This window comes from Martes martes, assembly GCF_963455335.1.
Source record: "Martes martes genome assembly, chromosome: 1".
Lineage (NCBI taxonomy): Eukaryota > Metazoa > Chordata > Mammalia > Carnivora > Mustelidae > Martes > Martes martes.
This window is the reverse complement of record NC_137888.1, coordinates 159,113,107-159,131,728: the sequence shown is the minus strand read 5'-3', so window position 1 is coordinate 159,131,728 and position 18,622 is coordinate 159,113,107. Positions and strand designations below refer to the sequence as shown.

Sequence of the window (18,622 nt, the reverse complement as noted above, 5' to 3'; positions counted from 1 at the left end):
AAGACCCTTGGGGGATGAATAGGGCATTAGCCCAGTCCAGAGACCACCTTCACACAAAGGACCCAGAGCACAAGGCCCAGCTCTCCCTTCCACGACACCCTCTGCAGACCGTCCTGTGACATCCCCCTGAAGTAGGGTGCACGCATAATGAACACACTGCAAGCACCTGCCATTCCTTAATGTTCTGGCTCTGAGGCCTCCCTCATATCGCAGGAGCAGGACAGACAGGGGACTGGATGCTGGCGCTCAGCGCTATGTGACCTCAGCCAGCCATCAGTGTCCCTGAGCCCCAGTCCTGCTGGGAGTAAAATGGGGGCTGCCCTGGGCATGTCAACATGTGGAGGTACATGGCTCAGGGCCTGGCACACAGAGCTGCCCTCAGGAATAGGCTGTTCTGAAAACCACCTCCACAAATTGGGGTGGGGGCAGCGGGGCAGCAGCTCCCCTTTCTTGACTCCCCGGGGAGCCAGACGGCCAGTCTGTGGCCCAGCCTGCAGAACATCGGGCCTGAAACAAGCCTACCAGTCTACCACAGCCCCCTTCCCACCGCCAGGGAGCCAGGGAAGAGCTGAGTACTTATTTGGCCAATTACAGATGACCAATGGCTGCCTCATATCCAGGTGAGAGACCGAGGAACAGATGGTTGTCTGTGTTATTAGAGAAATTAGAAATTAGGCAGGTGGTGGCAGGTTTCAAGCCATGTGTGGTGATTCTTACAAATACAGGCTAAGTTTACAAAAAATAATAAGCAAATTCTTACTTTATCATGCCCTCCATTTTCGAAGCTGCCTCATGGAATTGCTGTGAAGACAGTTTATACATCTCGACATTCTACAAAGAGAAAAACAGAAGTGGTTACCAAAGACTGAAATTTCCCTCTGGCTCCCTCAGGGGAGTAACCATGCTAAAAATCGACAGATGCTAATTTCTTGACCAGCATCAAAGCAGATCAGTGATTGCGGCATAGCTCGGGTCTAGCTCCCACCCACCGTGGGCCAACCCTAGCTGCAGAATCCGAAGATAGCAATGGCTGGACCGACACGTGGATCCTCTGGTTCGGGGGCTGGGAATACACCACTCTGAACAAGACCTGGCCTGTCACCTGATTTTGTAAATAAAGTTTTAGTGCAACACAGCCACACTCATGATTTGTTTAATCATTGTCAGTGGCTGCTTTTTTGCTACAATAGCAGAGGTGAATAGCTTAAACAGAGACTAAAATTCTTATCATGTTTAAAGAAAAAACATACTGAGACTTGATCTGGTCCAACCCCTGTTTTGTAGGTAGGTGGACTCTGCTGCCAGAGGTGAAGCAACTTGCCCAAAGCCACACAGCAGGCAGCTGTGCCAAGACCACAGCCCAGGTGTCTGATTCCCAGCTGGGTGCGTGCTTTGCTGCCTGCCAGGACCACCTCGTTCCCTGGCAAGGTGGCTCCCTGTGCAGAGCTGCAGGGCAGGACCAAAGGCTGGTACCTCCCTCCCTTCTGAGGCTACCTAGTAAGTGTGCACATCCAGACCAGACCTGTGTAGAGGACAGCCTGGCCTTGCAGTAAAACAAAGCTGGGCTGAAGCCCTGGGGCCACCACAGTGTGACTCTGGGTAAGTTACTCCCCTACTTTATGCCTCAGTGGCCCAGAACCTAGCACTTTCCACTTGTTTCCAGAAGAGATCAATAAAAATGCACTGGCTCACCCGACCTGCCACCACACTCCTGGTGGGGCCCCTGGAGGCTCCCAGTGGATAGACTGATTTTCTGCAGGAAGCAGTCTCAAGAATGAAACCCCAGAGGACAGCCCAAGATGGGCCAACAGTCAGACTTCCCTGGTGAGGGTGACAAGATAGCACAGGTACCATGGGAAGCCTGCCTAGCCATGCAGACCTGGGCCAGACTGTTCTCAGAACCTGTGTGTGTGTGTGGCGGGGGGGGGGGGGGGTTGGCTGCCCCTCTTTTACAGGTGAGTAAATGGAAGCTTCCTGCTTCAGGGGCCTCCCACCAGCGTGGGTCAGTCCCTGCAAGAAGTCTGAGAGGCAGTTAAAGGGACCCTGAAGTCACAGAGCCGTGCCCCTGTGCATGCCTGTCGGACTCTAAGCCTGGATCTCCCCACTCTACCGTTCACAGAGACAGCCTGGCCCAAAAGGAACAATTTACTCCTTAGACAAAATGTTAAAGGTGACAGGTAACCAGACCCGAGCCATGCAAGGGAAGCGCCTTACGCCCAGGGCACCGCACCATCCATCTATATTCTCTGTAACCTTCTCAGTTACCAAGACAGAGGCAGGAAGCACCTCCCCTAGAGACCTGCAGGGTATCAAAGGCAGAGTCTGGGTATGAACCTGGCCCTCATTCCTCATTCCTCATTCCTGGTATGTGCCTCGGGGAAGACTCAAATGGGAGGGCCCACCAAAGGGGGTGTGCCTGAGGGAACATCTGGGGCCCAGACCAGCAGGAGCCTGGGTGCCAGACTACTGCACTGGGGTATGCTGGGGTGAGTCCCGTGTTGGGTCTTCCACCCCCCAAATGCTGAGGGAGCCTGGCAGGTCCTCACCTCTGAGCCCAGGAGATAGCCCCTGCCTCTCTATACCAGCCATCAGGCACAGAAGATGGGAAATGTGAACACTCCCAGCACACATCGGGCGTGAAATACACAGGGGTTCTCTTCCCCCGCTCCCCAGCCACAACCGCTCTGGCTCCTACAGGTCTGTGTTGACTCCAAGCTGCCCCATGTTTCCTCTCTAGAGTCCTGATGTTCCAGCCAAGAGATTATGACTTTGCCTCAACCAGTCTGACATTTGACCAACGTGAAATGTCCTAGGCACGGGCATAAGGACACAGACGTGAATCGGCTTGGCTTTTCCTCCCACTCCACACAGATGCTCTTCTGTGATCTCCTTGATGGGGATCATTTGCAATCAGTCTGACCTTTCCATCCATGGGCCCTCACAGAAGACGGCATGGCCCGCAGGCCCACCTTTCCATTTTTCTCGGGCATATGCGTTCTGTGTTCTTTAGTGAGTCACTTACTTCTAGCAGCTTATTTCCTCATGGTAAGACAGGGCTCCTACTCCCTTGCAGGATGGCTGAGAGACGGAGTTGAGTGGTGGCAGGCTCATGGTGCCCACCCTGCCGCTGCAGCCACAGGTCATGGCACCACTGGACTTTCTGAGGCGGGCTTGGGCCTTACTAAGCTCCTCCATCCGCGCCCACGCGGTTCTCTTTGCATAAGAGTCTCTCGGCTCAGTCTCTCTTTGGAGACGTGTCAGGTCACTGTCTTCTAGGCTTGTGGCCTGTGGTCTGTCAATGTCCCTTCCCAAGGTGGGCTGCTGGGACTCCCAGCACCTCCGTGCTGCCTCTGCATCTCCATGTGAACGCGGCTCGGCCAGGACAAGCTCAGCAAGCAGCTGAGTTGCCTCCGAGCTCAGACTGAACATGTGGTCAGCGAGATTTGTCACAGGAAGTGCCCACAGGCCAAGAAGTGGTTGTGATTATCCTGCTGCAGCTTCCTCTATTGTCTCTCAGAATGACTCAGAGGAATCCCCCTTCCTGTTGTGCCCGCCCTCCCCCCTGAGTCTGCCACGTCATCTGCCTGAGCAGACCCTGGGACCACGCACCACGGAGAGTTCCCTGTGCGGCTCCCCTGGTCCATGGAGGTCCTGGTCTGTGCCTTGGGGATGCCGAGCCCACGGCTTGTGTCCACCAGGCATTCCTGAGGGTGCTAGAGTCCACTCAGACACTCTGCCTGGAGGAGTGGGATATTCTGCAGACTCTTGGGCCGGACCACCACTGTGGGCTTCTCTAAGGATGGGGGCCATCCATCCTCATACAGAGAACCTGCTGGGTGCCAGGGGATTCTAAGATGAGCATGCCTGCTGCTGCCCCCAGCCTCACAGGGCTCCCAGCCAACACAGTGTCACAATTACAATGGGATACTCAGCCAACTGTCCCACTGAATAGTATTTCATGGTAGGTTCTGTGATGACAAGCAATGCTGAAAGGCACATCATGGCATCTTTATCTTTGTGCACAAGGGGGTGTAGCCAAAGGGTACATTCTAGAAGTCAAAATCTTGGGTCGAAGGATACTTGGACTTTTAAGAAATGGAGTCTTACATGATGAGCATAAATGAGCCAATAATGAGAGGAAGAGGGAGGGACAGCACACGTTAGATGTTGTAGTCTTACCAGAAGTAAGGGAAGGGGCCAGAGACAAAGACAGCTTGGGACCTGGGGTTCTCAATGGTAGGCCAGAAGGCGGGTTTTACTTTTTATGTGAGGGAGTGGCAGGGGAGATGCGTGTTTCAGAGAACATTCTGGCAGCTGTGTGGACGATGGAGTGTGGTGCCAGCAGAGCGCCTGGAATCGCCTGCAGCATTGTCCCACAGGGCCTGGGGAGGCCCGGGCACTGTGCCTGTCTGGAGCCCTATCACCCATTTAAAGGTCACAGCTCCAAATGCACTGTACTGAATGCCCGCACGTCAACCAGCACCCAGTGATCGTCAACTATTATCCTCCCCATTACACTCTTCAGATTCCTGATCTTAGAGTCTTGTCCTCCCTCCACCCTATAAACAGCCACCCCTCCTCCTCCTCCAGCTGCTCCGTATGCACATCTGAAACCAGAAGACCTGATCTCCATTAATTAAATCTGCCATTAAAAATTAAATAACGTGAGTAAGAAGGTGTGAGTGTTATCTCTATGGGTTTCAAAAGTCACAGTGTTTCTTCAATTACTTCCCAGGCAGTTTTCATATTTCATACTGTCTGATTTCTCCAAGGGCCTGGATTTGCGAGATCAAAAGAGAGTGTGATGGTGAGGGGGAGGCACAGGGAGAAGGCTCAGAAGGGGACGACAAGGAAACATGTCACAGGCCACAGAAGCGGTCCGGCTACCCCCACTGTGGAGCCATGAGGGACCAGAGTGGGGCAGGGTGTGGGAGGGGGGAGCCTGCGCTAACCTGCTAGCTGGGCAGCTGAGTGAGCTGTTGCCGGCCTAGGACAGAAGACAACAGAGGTCAGTGTGAGGGCCTGCAGAGAGTGGCTCTTGGGCCTGAAAGCCCTTCCAGGGGTCATGCAGACTCACACCTGAGCAACAAGGATCCATAAGTTGCCTACTGTGTGTGTGGGCCTCTGCAGGGTGTCATGGAAGACAGTCTACGTGGTATTTCTGCTGGAGAGGGAAGGCTGAACCAAGGTCTAAGGACCATCCTGGGAACAATTGAGGCAGCTGGAGGGGCAAGAATGGGTATGGGCCCTGGAGTCAGAATGCAGCCCCTACGGTGTGTACACTGTGGCCAGTGTCCAGACCTCTGTCTCTGCCTCTTTAGCCTCTCGTCTGTAAAATGAGAACAATAATGGAGCCCCCTTCATATGGTTGTGTGGGAACCAGTATAGATGCCAATGAGATAAGGCATATAAAATGCTTAGAACTGTGCCTGGCACAGAGTAAACGCCCAATAACTGTTTGGAGAACTTAAGGGGCAAATGCATATTAACTAACACATATATTTGGAAGAGATCTGAGAATAGTAAAAGTAAGAGAGGTTTGCTTGAGGATGTAAATTCCACAAAGGGAGGGGTTTTCCCCTGTACTGCTCGCTGATCTGTGCCCAGAGCCTCCAGCCATGTCTGGTGCATAGTAGGCCCTCAATCAGAAGTAGAGTGAACAGAAGTAGAGATAAGTACCATTAGAAAAGATTCAAAAACACAAGTAGGGTGTGGTCATTTGTGTCGTCCATCAAGAAAGTTTGCCCTCTTCCCCTGTGGGCACCGAGGAGGGCGCCACACAATCGAATGGGGACATGTCGCTCAGAAGGCTGCACAGGATCACTGAGGCCAGGTGCCAGAGCAGGGACTTCCAAACAGCCTGGTCCCTCCGTGCCCAGAGCAGGGCTTCAAGGTGGGAACGCCCACCCCTCTGCCACATGAAGACACGACGCTCAGAGAGGCAGTGGATCCAACCCTCAGGGCCAGAGCCTCAAGGGAAAGAAGCAGGACTTGAACCCAGGCCCATCAGACTCCCATTCAGTGCCATGGCCTTCCCTTTGTGCCCAACTGTCCCCCAGGGAGAAACTTAACAAGGCAAAAGCCATGCAGACAGGACTCCAAGCTAATGTAGAAAAATGCGAAGTATGGGATCCCGGCTGTCCAGTGCAGGGGGAGATTGCCAGCAAAATCAAAATCAGTGCAGGCTGTGGAAGGGCCCAGAGGGGAGGGCTCAAAAAATCCCAGAATCCCAGCGTGAGGACAGGAGAGCCCCAAGCCAAGGTGCTGTCGACATGGCTGAGGGCCGGTCATCCTGGGAGCTATGGAACTCACCGGCCTAATTACCAAAAGCTTCTCAAAGCTCACAGGAACGTTAAATTTTAAGGGGAGTGAAAAAAATTAACATATTCGGGATTTAAAGAATCTCTGACTTGAAAATAATAACAAGCACAAAGAAGAAATGCACGTAAGCCTTTTGTAGAGTCAAACAGTCAACATAAAAATTTCTAAATCTCAGGACATGTGATCAGAAACACAGTTGGCCAAGAATGGAAATTCAGTTTTGTGAAATGGCTTAACAGCTGGTTCCTGGCTATTTATGAAGTCACACAACTACACCTTTGTCTCTTTCCCTCCTCCTGGGTACCTACCAGCTCCTACTCTGCTGGCATGTGGAGAAATGACCTCTCTTTCCAGACGTGCTCTGGCACTTACTGTAGATGGGGGTTCACAGACTATAATCTTTCCTTCCATTGCTTGAACTCAGCAATGTCCAATGTCTGGGATCCTTCAGAGCTAGCGCTCCTTCCTTCCATGGTCTACTCACCCCCATGCCCACCACCTGAATTGTCACAGCCATCTACGGTCAGGCCACACCCAAAACCTCCCCCATCCCCACCCAGGACAGCCCTATCTAGGATCTTCCCTGCACCCCCACAATGGCCTGGGATTCCCCACATTCCTCCTTGTACCCCACAAGATAGCCCTACCTGGTACCTTCTATTCCCCAGAAGAGCCACAAACCTGCTCCACCTTCATCCAAACCTTCCACACAACTTGTAATTCTCCACAACAGCTATCCTGACCTTAACTTGGTACCCACCCTGAACTCCTACTGTGGGTATATGACTGTTTCAACTTCAGAGACCAGTGAGGCTGCCACTGGGCACCAACATGCACCTCTCCCCCAGGATCAGACACGCCTCTGTCTCTGCGCATGACCCTTTGCTCCCAGAGGCGAGCCTACCATCCCTCCAGGCTGCTGGGTTCCAGGGTCCACAGTGGCATGCGAAGATGACTCCTTCTCCCTGAGCCTGTCACCTCCTGGTCCCGTGGGGTGCTCTGAGGGTACAGTTAACAATGGGTACAAGCTTGCCCAGCGTGTCAGTGTTCACTTGTTTATTCCATACATTCAACCAGTATTTACTGAGTGTCTACTATTCGCCAAGCCTTGCTGAACAAGCAGAGGGCACAGCAGTGAACGTGAGAAATGAAGTCCTTGCATTCGGAGAGCTAACAGTCTGGATATGGAAAGACAAGAAAACAATTCTACTCAGAAGTGTTATAAAGGGACGTAGCAGGTGAAGGGAATGAGGAGTGACAAGATGGGGTAGGGGCTATTTTAAGGTTGAGCCAGGCCTCTCTGCCAGGGTGCCTTGGGCTAGACGTGAAGAGGGAAATAAGATTCAGGGACGGTCCTAAGATGGGACTACAGATGCACTTGGCATGTTCTTGGGGAAGCAAGGGGAGTGTGGTTGGAAAATGTTCAAGAGAAGAACAGATGTAGGGAAAAGGACAGGTTGGCAGGGAGCCACTGGGGGGTTTGATCAGGGGATAATATGATCTGATTTCCACTCTGGAAGGATCAGCGGCTGTCGTGTTACAAAGAGCGAGTGGAAGGACTGCCCCAAGGGAGCCGGTGGGTCCTTTCCTGAGGGTGGGACAAACACGACCCCACACCGGTGGTAGAGAGTCAGCCCTGTGGAGTCCAGGAGACAACCTGTGGGGCATCAGGTAGGCTGCTGGGATGCGAGGGAGGGGCACAGGGCAGTGGCTGGAGCCTAAACAAGGGCTCCCATAGCTTTGCTACAGAGCCTGCACAGTAAGTCTTAGCTGAACACTGAGAGTCCCCTTGGCCCTCAGCAGAACCGGGTCCCGTCGGTCATAGGATCCCACTCTCAGTTCCTCTTTCCTTCTGTCAGGCACTGAGCTTCTTGAACTTTCCTCCTCTTGTGCTTTCTCATTAAGTCCACCCCCTACATTTGCTGCAATGACCACCACCACCTTAACTACACCTCTCAGCTTAAACTTTCCATGCCCCTCCCCGTCTGCAGAGTGGCCTCTGACTCTCCCTTTGAGATGGCCCTCTGTAATGAACAACCTTGGCACTGGCCCTGGTGGGCTCTGCCCTTCACCTGAGACCACTCGCCATCTTCCAAGCCTCCATCATGCTCTCTGCATTGTTTCTTCTCCCAATTCTTCCCTGGCCTCCTGAGAAACTCTGATCTGTGCTTTGAGACACAACAACGTCCCCTCTGCTAGGGAGTGTCATTCCTCTCCCACCTCCCAAGCAAAACTGATGTTTCCCTTCTCAGTGCTCTGTACCATGCTTTTCAGCAGCATTTCCCATAGTGTGCGGCAATCCTCTGCTACCTGTTTCCCCACCTCGGACTGGGAACCGCATGAGCCTAGGGTCAGCTTTTTTACTTTATTGATCCATACTTGAAGAATGAACAAAGGTCTTGTTATTCAGCTCACTCTGGACCTTGCAGGTCTCTGGACTCTGCCTGCCGCCTCAGCTCTGCCCTCATCACCTCTGGCCTAAAGTAGCCAATGACTTTGTACCGGCTGGGCCTCCAATCCTAGAGATCTGCCCTCCTCGTGGCTGCAGGAACAGTCCTGAAGCAACACCCCGTCATGTCGTGCCCTACTGTGTCCTTCCCCTCTCCCACCAGGGCACCCCTCATTCCCTGGACATCGCCACATCCCCTTTCCTAACACACATGGCTGGCTGCTGTCTGAACCTTGCAAAGATGTGAACTGCTAATTAGTGTTGTGACAGTGGCTTTAGGTGAGACCTTCCGAGAAATATTTGCATTTGTGAAAAGTCAGAGAGAAAAAAATCCCTCTCTGTCACTTTCCGCTGTGCCATAATGAAGAGTCTAAGGTCAGAAGCTGGGTTTCCTGGACCACGCCCCTTCTCTTCTGTGTGTTTAACTAAGACTTCCAGCATTTCAGTTGCTTCTGGGGTATGTGTGTGGGTTGCATGTGTGTGCACTATTGTATATGTGACTGGGGGTGGGATTTACCACTCTCCTTACAAGAGGGTGAAGAAACAGAGCTCTAGGCATCTACATACACACAACACACACATATACTCGCACACATACTGTAAAGCACTAGATAAATGTAAAGCCGTGTTAATAAGCAATAACTGTACATGTTTTTTAGAATTTTGATTTACACTGAATACTAAACTTTAGCCACCAGACCTCTAGATGAGTGCTGAACTTCATCTAAGAACTCTTCTTTTAAAAATTTTTTTTCAAAGTAGAGTTGAGCTGCAATATTATATTCATTTCAGGTGTACAACACAGTGACTTGACATTTATGTACATTACAAGATGCTCACCATAATTCTAGTCACCATCTGTCACCATCTAAAGTTGTTACAATATTATTGACTATATTCTCTATGCTGTCCTTTCCACCCTGACGACTCACTTACTTTGCAATTAACTGGAAGCCTGTGCTTCTTACTGGCCCTCCCCTATTTTGCACCCCCAGACCCCCTCTCCTCTGGCAGCAACCGGTTCTCTCTATGAGTCCTTTTCTCCAAGAGCTTTTCTCCATTGTGTGGAGTTGAGGTGTGTCTAGGTGAGAATACCACACCTTTGGAGTCCTTGGTGATTTACTGGGTGACCGAGGCTGGAAAGGAGCAACATGCCCCACAGGACACACATACAAGGTGCCCTGTGGTTCCGTGGCAGGGCCACAGTCCCCCAGGAATCTGTCAGGACCGCACAGGGCTGACTCAGCTATAGCTGGGGGAGCGTCAGAAGGAGCCAGTCAGAGCGGCAGGGTCAGCTCCTCTTAGAGAGTCTAAGGGAAGACTCCACGTTACAGTGTACAGAAGAAAAAATGAATTCAGAGGAGTGGGATTATTCGAGGAAAACTGCACTGCAGAAGTCTGACAAATAGTTAAAGGCAAAAAGATCAAAGCTGCATTTAAAGTGGTATGTGAAAAAGATGTTTTAAAAAATGTCGATGGTATGTGGAAGGTTGAGCGTCTGCCCAGACCCAGGGCCGGGCCGGGAAGCGCGGAGCCAGACTGAGGCCAGGCAGTGGATATTGAAGAAGAAAGGGAAGCAGAGAGCTTTAAATGGCTGCTAAATACAGAATGGCATTTAACCTACATGGACAGAAGCCACGTGAGGGTAGACAAGGAGGGAATTCAGCGGTGTGCTTGCAGTAAACAGGACTGACAAGGTAATCTGCCGCCGTAATCACTCCACTGGCAGGATGTGGAAGGAGGCAGGGCTGTCCAGCCGGGCCGTGCTGCTGCTCCAACACAAAAGCTGGGCAGCCAGCCATGCCTCAGTGCTGCTGCTTAGTTGGTTTTTACACTGGCGGAAACCTACTTGGCTAAGTGAATATCGAAGGAGTTCGAAAACAAAATGCAGAGCACAACAGAAAGGAAGAGGAAAAAAAAATGAAGAGGCATGAATTTTAATTCCATTTCTGTGACTTACTGGTGGGCTGACCCTGAATAAAATTCAGAGTATTAATACTGTGAATTGCTCATTCACTGCAACAGAGGGTAGTAGAGGAAAACTCTCAAACACAGCCCCAGTGATGGGACCCCTGTGAGGCCGGGAATTCCATGGGGAGGAAAGAGGTGATGGGACGCTGTGGGACTGTGGCATGGGCTCTCTCAGGACCTAGCCATCAGACCTTCAGGTGCAGCACATACAGGCCACAGTGCGCTGAGCCAGATGTTTCCGCCCTTTGTGCTAATCCCTAAAGTTCCCCTGTCCGGATGAATGGCAGGGGCACCACACTCAGCAACTCTCAGCTTTAGGAGACTCTGCGCCCTCTGGGCCGGAGGCTGGCCACACGCTCCTGACAGTGGGCCTGAGTCCCTCTCTGAAGACTGCCACAAGAGAGAAGTTCCTAGGGCGCCTGGGTGGCTCAGTGGGTTAAAGCCTCTGCCTTCAGCTCAGGTCATGATCCCAGGGTCCTGGGATAGAGCCGCACTCTGCTCTCTGCTCAGCGGGGAGCCTGCTTCCCCCTCTCTCTCTGCCTGCCTCTCTGCTTACTTGTGATCTCCATCTGTCAAATAAATAAATAAACTATTAAAAAGAAGAGAAGAGAGAGAGAAGTTCCCCTAGGCTGTCTGCTACAAGTCTGCAGCCCTTGCTCTCAGCTAAACCTCCACCTGGTCAGTTGGGGGCAGCAGGGCAGGAGACAGCCTGGCAAATCCAAGGATGGCTCCTGAGCCAACAGCAGCAGTGTTGCCTGGGAACGTGTTAGAAACACCGAACATCACAGGCCCTGCCCCACGCCTGCTCTTTAGCAAGCTCCCAGGTGATCTGTATGCATTTGGAGGTTTGAGAAGCACAGGTGTGCAGAAGGTGGGCCTCCTATGGGCCTTGTTTCAATGGCATTATGTTAATTTTTGCAAAAACTTGAATGCCCTTGGTTGGGCTAAGGGCCTTCCTTAGCTCAGCATAGTCCTTCTATGTCTCTGTGGCTTTATATCTGCAACTCCAGAGATCTGAATTCTCACTGGGTTTCTGAAGGCAACTACACTGGGGCCCTTGGTGTGGCCTTTACACCCTAGGCCAGCAGTCGTCAACCCTGGGAGTATGTTACAGTCACCACAGAAATTTTTTTATATGCATAAGGCCTGGGCCCACCCCCAGAGAGTCTGATGATCAGTCTGGGGTTGCATCTAGGCATCAGTATTTTATGTTTTTAAAAGATTTATTTATTTATTTGACAGAGAGGGGAGGGGGAGGGGCAGAGGAAGAGGGGAGAAAATCCTAAAGCAGACTCCTTGCTGAGCGCAGAGCCTGACTCAGGACTCAATCCCAAGACCCTGAGATCATGACCTGAGTAGAAATCAAGAGTTGGAGGCTTAACCAACTGAGCCACCCAAGCGGCCCAGCATCGGTAAGAAGCCGCCCCAAGGGATTCTCATGTGCAGTTAAGGTTGGCAGTCACTGCTCTAAGGCCAGGGAAACCTGAGCTGAAAACATGAGATTCAAGCCTGGCTTTGCCACATACTAGCTCTGTGCCTTTAGGCATGTTACTTCACCTCTCTGTGCCTTGGCTTCCTCAACCACCAAATGAGGATGGTAACTACTTACTAGGTGTGGTGCCTCTCTCAAAGGAATAGTTAAGGATGGAGGGAGGCAAGGCAGGAGGAGAAAGTGATACAAGGCCTGGAGATGCAGGAAGAGCTCAATATATGTCAGTGGTTACTGGTGCCATTTTGCTCTGGTCTTACGGGGAAACTGACCCCCAGTTATCATGGTGCCACTGAGTCTTCTCTTACCAGCGCCCAATCCTTCCCCACATGGCATGGTTTCAAATGTTCCCCAAATCCTGTGGGCACTCTTTAGAAAGAACTTCAGTTGATCTCTGTTCTGGAATGGAACGTAAGCCAGACCAGGGAGACAAGTGCCTCTTCTCTCATATAGTTTACACCTGCATGAACATAGTCTTAAATAAATTAGCTTTTGGGATGATTCCATTTGAGTCAGTTCTTGCTGGTGGCCTCTTGGGCACTCCTTCCTTTGCTCCCTCTCCCAAGCTCCCGATTTCCCTCAGGGAATGCACACAGTTTTAGGGAAGCAGACCACAACCCGAGATCTGGGGGTGGCAGTGTGTGACCGAGGTCAGGCCAACCAGTGCATACCAGTGGCCTGGCCACAGAGCTGGCGAGTGACCTAAGCTAGTCCTGTTGGAATGAGTGAAACTTGCGGTGATGCCGGGAATTCTGATACTCCTCGGCTGGCATCTTCTCGTTCTGGATGGTCAGAGGAGGACAAACCCAAGGGAGTTTGGGGGAAGTGGGCAGAGTTTGTGGATGAAGCCTACCATAGAGGCTGCCCCACTCTGGGTCTCCTGTTTCCTTATGGGTTGGGCTAGAGTCTGGCTTTTTGTTTCCTGAAGCTGGAAGTTTGCATACATCACGATCACTCTGCCACTGCTCAGCTATATCAGCACCAACTCTGAGCCAAGTGCTGTGCTGAGAAACCTACAAACACTATCTCAAATGCCAAGGTCACAGAGGTGCTAAGCAAAATGGCTGGGAAATTAGAATCGGGTCTTTCTAATGACATATCACACTGAGCTTAATGTCAACAAAAACTCCCAGGTCCTTTCCATACATGTTGCTACAAAGTACTTGTGTAATAACTTTTCTGGAGCCAAGTTAAAAAAGCCCAACATTTGTTCTCGCCAAATTTCAATATAAAAATTTAGCAAATATTCAGTTGAATGGGTATGATTCGGTGAGATCTTCAGTGATTGATTTATCACTGTGTCAGGACACTGTTGGTTGCAGATAGTAGAAAATTAGACTCAAAGTGGTCTGGACACTAAGAGGAATTGCGGGCTTACATAGTACAGTGGTACTTTAGGTAAGAATCAAGTGACTGAACAAGGTCACCAGGAACTTGTTATTTCCACCTCCCCATTCCGCTTTCTTTAATTTGGCTTCATCCTAAGCCTGGTTCTCCTCACGGCTGCAAGGTGGCCGCCAGCAACTGCTAGGGGCCCTGCGCTTCCTTGTTGACACAGGGCTGGAAAACAGAACATCAAGCTGATGGAAGGGCACACTCACTAATGGGAAAGGCGAAGGGAAGGAGCAAGAAAAGACACTGTGCTCCCTGAAGCCCACAGAATCCTAGGATCTGACTCAAGATGTGAAGATCAATTTAAGCCAACCAGTGACCACCTCGGACTTGGCACTGGGTTCCCTTCACTCAGACATGCATGAGCTATACAGACAGGAAAGGGAGGCATCCAAATGGAAATCCAGACTCTGACACCAAATGGAAGGAAAAGTACATGTGGGGCAGCCCCAAGTAGCACATGGGTCTGACCACTACTCAACACAGTCGCTACCCATTCAAGTTTTGGGTAATTTGCAAATCTGATCACTCGGTATTCTAGGTCTTTAAATCATCAATGAAAATGTTGACTGAGGTGAGAATGAAGAGAACTCTCAAGCTCATGCTGATCTGTTGCTTAGCATCCTTCCAGTATGGTAAACTGACCTATAACGAAACAACCTGATCATCGTAACAGGTAACCTGACCCCAAAAAAAGTCATCTGTCCTCTCCAAAAGTACAGTTACAGGAAATCCAAGGCACTCCCAGAATCTCCTATTTCAGATGTCTCTAAAGGAAACCCTGTCAGCCTGAGACCCAAAGAGCATAGCCTGAGTGTTGATGATGCCCAAAGCCCAGTCTGTACACCCAGCTGCCCACTGGACCCAAATACCCCATAGGTTCTCAACAGGTACACACCCGATGTGCTAGTTCCTGTTGTTTTTAAATATGGACTGAGGTGTAACTCATATTACAGAAAATGAACGATTTTCAAGTGCACATTTCAGTGGCACTCAGTATAATCATAACATTGCACAACCATAATGTCTATGAACATGCTTGGACATGTATTTGAGTCCCTGTTTTTGGTGCTTTGGGCTATATACCTAAGAATAGAGCTGGAGCATATGGTAATTTAACTTTCTGAGGAATTGCCAAACTTTTCCACGGTGGCTGAAATGCAAAACATTGCCTTCCCACCAGCAATGTACAAGGGTTTCAATTTCTCCACAACATCACTAACACTTATTATCCTCATTAAACAAAGAAAGTTAGAGCCATCCTAGTGGATGTGAGGTGGTATATCATTGTTTCGATTTGCATTTCCCTCATGACTAATGACACTGGACATCTTTTCATGTATCTGGGGGCCACTTGTGTGCTTTCTGTGCCTGTATTGAGTTGGATTGCTTGTCTTTCTGTTCCTGAGTTGTAAGAGTTTCCCCAATTTCCTTTTAACTCCGTTATTCCAGCAAGAACTCTCAGAATACCACCTCTTCACTCCCTCATTACCCTGAGGGTCACCAATTTCTGTTGTTCTACCTTAGAATAGCAGCAAATGCCTCCTTTCCTCTCCATCCTTCCTCCCGCGTGCCCTGCTTCAGATTTTCCATGCCTCTCCCCACAATAGTCGTAACAGCCTTGTGTCTCTTCTCCCCATCTCCAAGTTTCCCACCTTCCTTCTAAATTCTACAGCACAAATTTCATCTTGTTACTCCTGTGCTAACAACACTTCCATGCCTTCTGGGACAAAACTCGAGCATCGTGGCATGGCGGCAAAGCCCTCCTCGGCCTCCCTGCCTGTCTCTCATGTCCATCTGCAGCAACTCTGCTCCGCGAAACATCCACGAAGCTGAGTGTCGCTCCCTCAGCTGCGTGTTCGGTTATTCCCTGGCCAGTGTGGGTCCCAGCCTGGACAACAGTCCCCTCTGTCACCTGGAGGTCCCCCTAACCCATCCTATCAGATCTGATTCCAATTTCATTTCCTTGGAGATGATGTCTGGACTCCTGCAGTCCATGTGAGCGGACCCTCTGTTGGTGGCCCAACAGCATCACTTTTATCACATGCTGCAATGCCAAGTACGGGGCCCGCACACCCAGGCTGCCCTTCCTGGAGACACTGCCCCCTTGGGAGGCTCTCTCAGGATGGCTGCCAACTAGACTGAGGGTGGGCTTGACCTGAGGGTGGAATGCAGTCTGGAGCACACAGAGAAGGCAGGCTACTTGAGTACATGAGGAGAATGGACGGAATGGAGCAGAAGTCAACAGGAAAATGCCATTAAAAAGAGCACAAATCATCACAGGGCCAAACAAGAGGTGGTACATTGCTGGGGTGAGGGGGAGCCAGCTCCCAGCACCTTCATGTGTCCAGGCTGTGGGCAGGTTGCCTGAGCAGAGGTCTAGCCTCATGAGCACAGCATCTGACACATAGAACCCACAGAGATGCGCAATGCTATGAGGGGAACTGTGCCCTCCCAGATTCCTATGTTGAAGTCCTAACCCCCAGAATCTCAGAGTATGACCTTATTTGGCAATAAGGCTGATGCCGATGTGAGGAGCTAGGATGAGGTCACACTGGAGCAACCAACAGAACAGGCACAGTCCCACTCTTGATGCACTTACGGGCCAGTGTGGAGACAGACAAGAAAGTGCAGGCGGCGGCTGTCTTGTGCACAAAGGAAATCAAGCAGAGCAGGATGATGGAGAGCCAAGTGCGGGCACACTGAGGCACCTCGCGGGGCAGGGAGAATCATCTCCAAGGAGTGTACTAGAGGCTTCATGGAGAAAACATAAACAAAGACAGTTTAAAAGGAAAGAAAAGGAAAAAACAGAAAGAACGAGGGAAAAGGAAAAGAGAAAAAGAAAGAAAGGTATGGGAGGCTAGTGTCCCGGGCAGGGCGAGGAGGACGGCAGGAGGGGCGTGTGGAGCAGAGCACACAGGGCTGTGCTTTACTTCCCGTGACAGGGATGTCGCCTGCAGATTGTGCTCAGAACAAGGTAGCCACGAAGTATTCGCTAAGAAAAAGACCTAACTCTTTAAAAGGACGTGGTCACAGGAGCCCACATAGCTGTTCCCAAGGCATGCCCGAACCTTAACTCTGTCAATCGAATGAAAAGTTTGCCGGGAGGCCAGCTAGATTCTGGGACACGTTTTAGAACCTCTTCTTCCTTTGAAACCAAGGTTCAGCTGGCTGTCCTCGGTCTGCAGACACCCCTGCATCCCCCATCTCGAGACTTGTTTGGAAGCCCATGGTGTTGTCCCTTGGCACTCTGCCTCCACTCCGGGCGCCACAGGCACTGCTTCCCAAGGCTCCTGTGTTCCTTCTGCTTCTCTAATCCATTTTGGCTCAGCGTAGTTTCTCTCGTTTCTTCCTCAAACTTCTGAAAGATAAAACTGTCAGCAAGTTGAGTTGGGAGCTCTGCTTTTAGCTGGCAAAGGCAGGGCCCATCACAGCTAGGCTCTGCCTGTCTGCATCTCTGTGATCTGTGATGGCATCAGGAAGAGAATCTTATCTTAGCAAAAGTAATTGCATCCACCAGGAATAAGAAGTTTCCGAATCCACCAGGAGAGGAAATACACTGGCCTTGTTTCTGAACATTGGGTGGGATTACACCACAACTGGCTGCTGATTGTGGGTTGTGATCACAACACAATTAGCATCCTGGTGGAGGCAGAAAGCCAGAATCCTCGATCAGGTGGTCAGTGGCGCCGCAGACAGTTGCTGGTCTGCCAGCATTTGCTCACTCTCCCATGCGCGTCGCTGCAGCCTCCCCTACTCAGCCCAGGTTCTGCAAGTGATGCTGCTGGGGACCCAGGCTAAGCCTGGGAGGGTGGGCACCTCACTGGCCACAGGGACGGGTGTGGGGAGGCCCCACACTCTCACCCTGGGGGCAGTTGGGGTCAGGCACCTTCCAAGGGTACTTCTGCCTCCACTTGTGGGAGCGGGACCTGCTCCTCTGGGTGCTGTGATGATACAAGCCCGCAGCTGGAAGGGCCATCTGGTGAAACCCGAGAACAGAAAGCTCCGGGGAAGCAGAGCAGGCTGGGGCGTCTCTCATGACCGGAGACGAGAAGCACCTAAAGCCAGATCTAGCCCTGAAGGTTTTGGTGGTCTCCCTACCCCTCTCCTCTCTCTTCAAAATGGAGCATTTGGATTGAGTTAACCACTTATAATGTAGAGACCTCAATGTTGTCACCTCTTTTTATAAAAGGGACTACACGAGAAGATAAGCCTCCTGCAGAAGAGTGAGCAACCTCAGGAGCCTGTGGTGCTCCCAGGTGAGCACAGCTGCTGGAGGGGGCTCTGCCCACGTAGCATGCCACCCCGGGTCATGCCAGGGCAAAGGCTGGACATGGGAGCACAGCTATCCTTCCATAGCTGCAGACTGCCTACTGGACACTCACTTCCGGGTGCAGATGAGAACTCCATCAGCCTGAGCTGACGCGCCAGAGAGGCACCGTGTCGGACACATCAAAGAGAAGCCGGCTGGAGAGCCGAGTCTGATGCAGGTACATGGACTCAAAGTCTGCTGGGAATGTGGAGTGATGCTCTGAGGGGAGAAGTCACTACACAATTCTTCGCCAAGACGAGGGGATGGAAGGCTACTCCGTATTCTAAAGAACAGTCATTCTTACACTGAGGACCTATCTGGAGTAGCTGCGCCAGTCCTGGTGACCATGGTGGGGAGCGCCTTCCCAGGGAGATGGCTTTCCTCTTTCTTGTGCAGTAGGGGCTCTGGAGCTCTGCAGAGCCATGGTCAATACCGTGCATGGGGCTAGGGTCTTACTGCTGCACTCCCACACCTCCACCATGGTCTGCTGTAGGTTCCAAGATAATCCTTTCTGTTCTTAACTTGGAAGAGGACCGTGAACGTGTGTGGGGGCCAAAGCTAATACATGGACCCTTCCTGTGCTCCTAATTACACTAATACATCAATTGAGAATTGTAAAAAAAAAAAAATTCCCCAAGCACCTGACACTCCAGCAGATGAGACATGCCACGTAGGTGAATACCTTCAA

At 51.2% G+C, this 18,622-nt stretch overlaps 1 protein-coding gene across 1 annotated transcript in view; it reads right to left on the bottom strand.

Annotated features, from left to right (window-relative positions):
* The window catches only part of CHCHD6 (coiled-coil-helix-coiled-coil-helix domain containing 6), a 241,708-nt gene that overhangs the window by 44,935 nt on the left and 178,151 nt on the right, over positions 1-18,622 (bottom strand). The window contains exon 6 of the mRNA XM_080800304.1: positions 761-831. Within this exon, the coding sequence (XP_080656430.1) occupies positions 761-831 (71 nt within the window). The remainder of the gene's footprint in view (positions 1-760; positions 832-18,622) is intronic.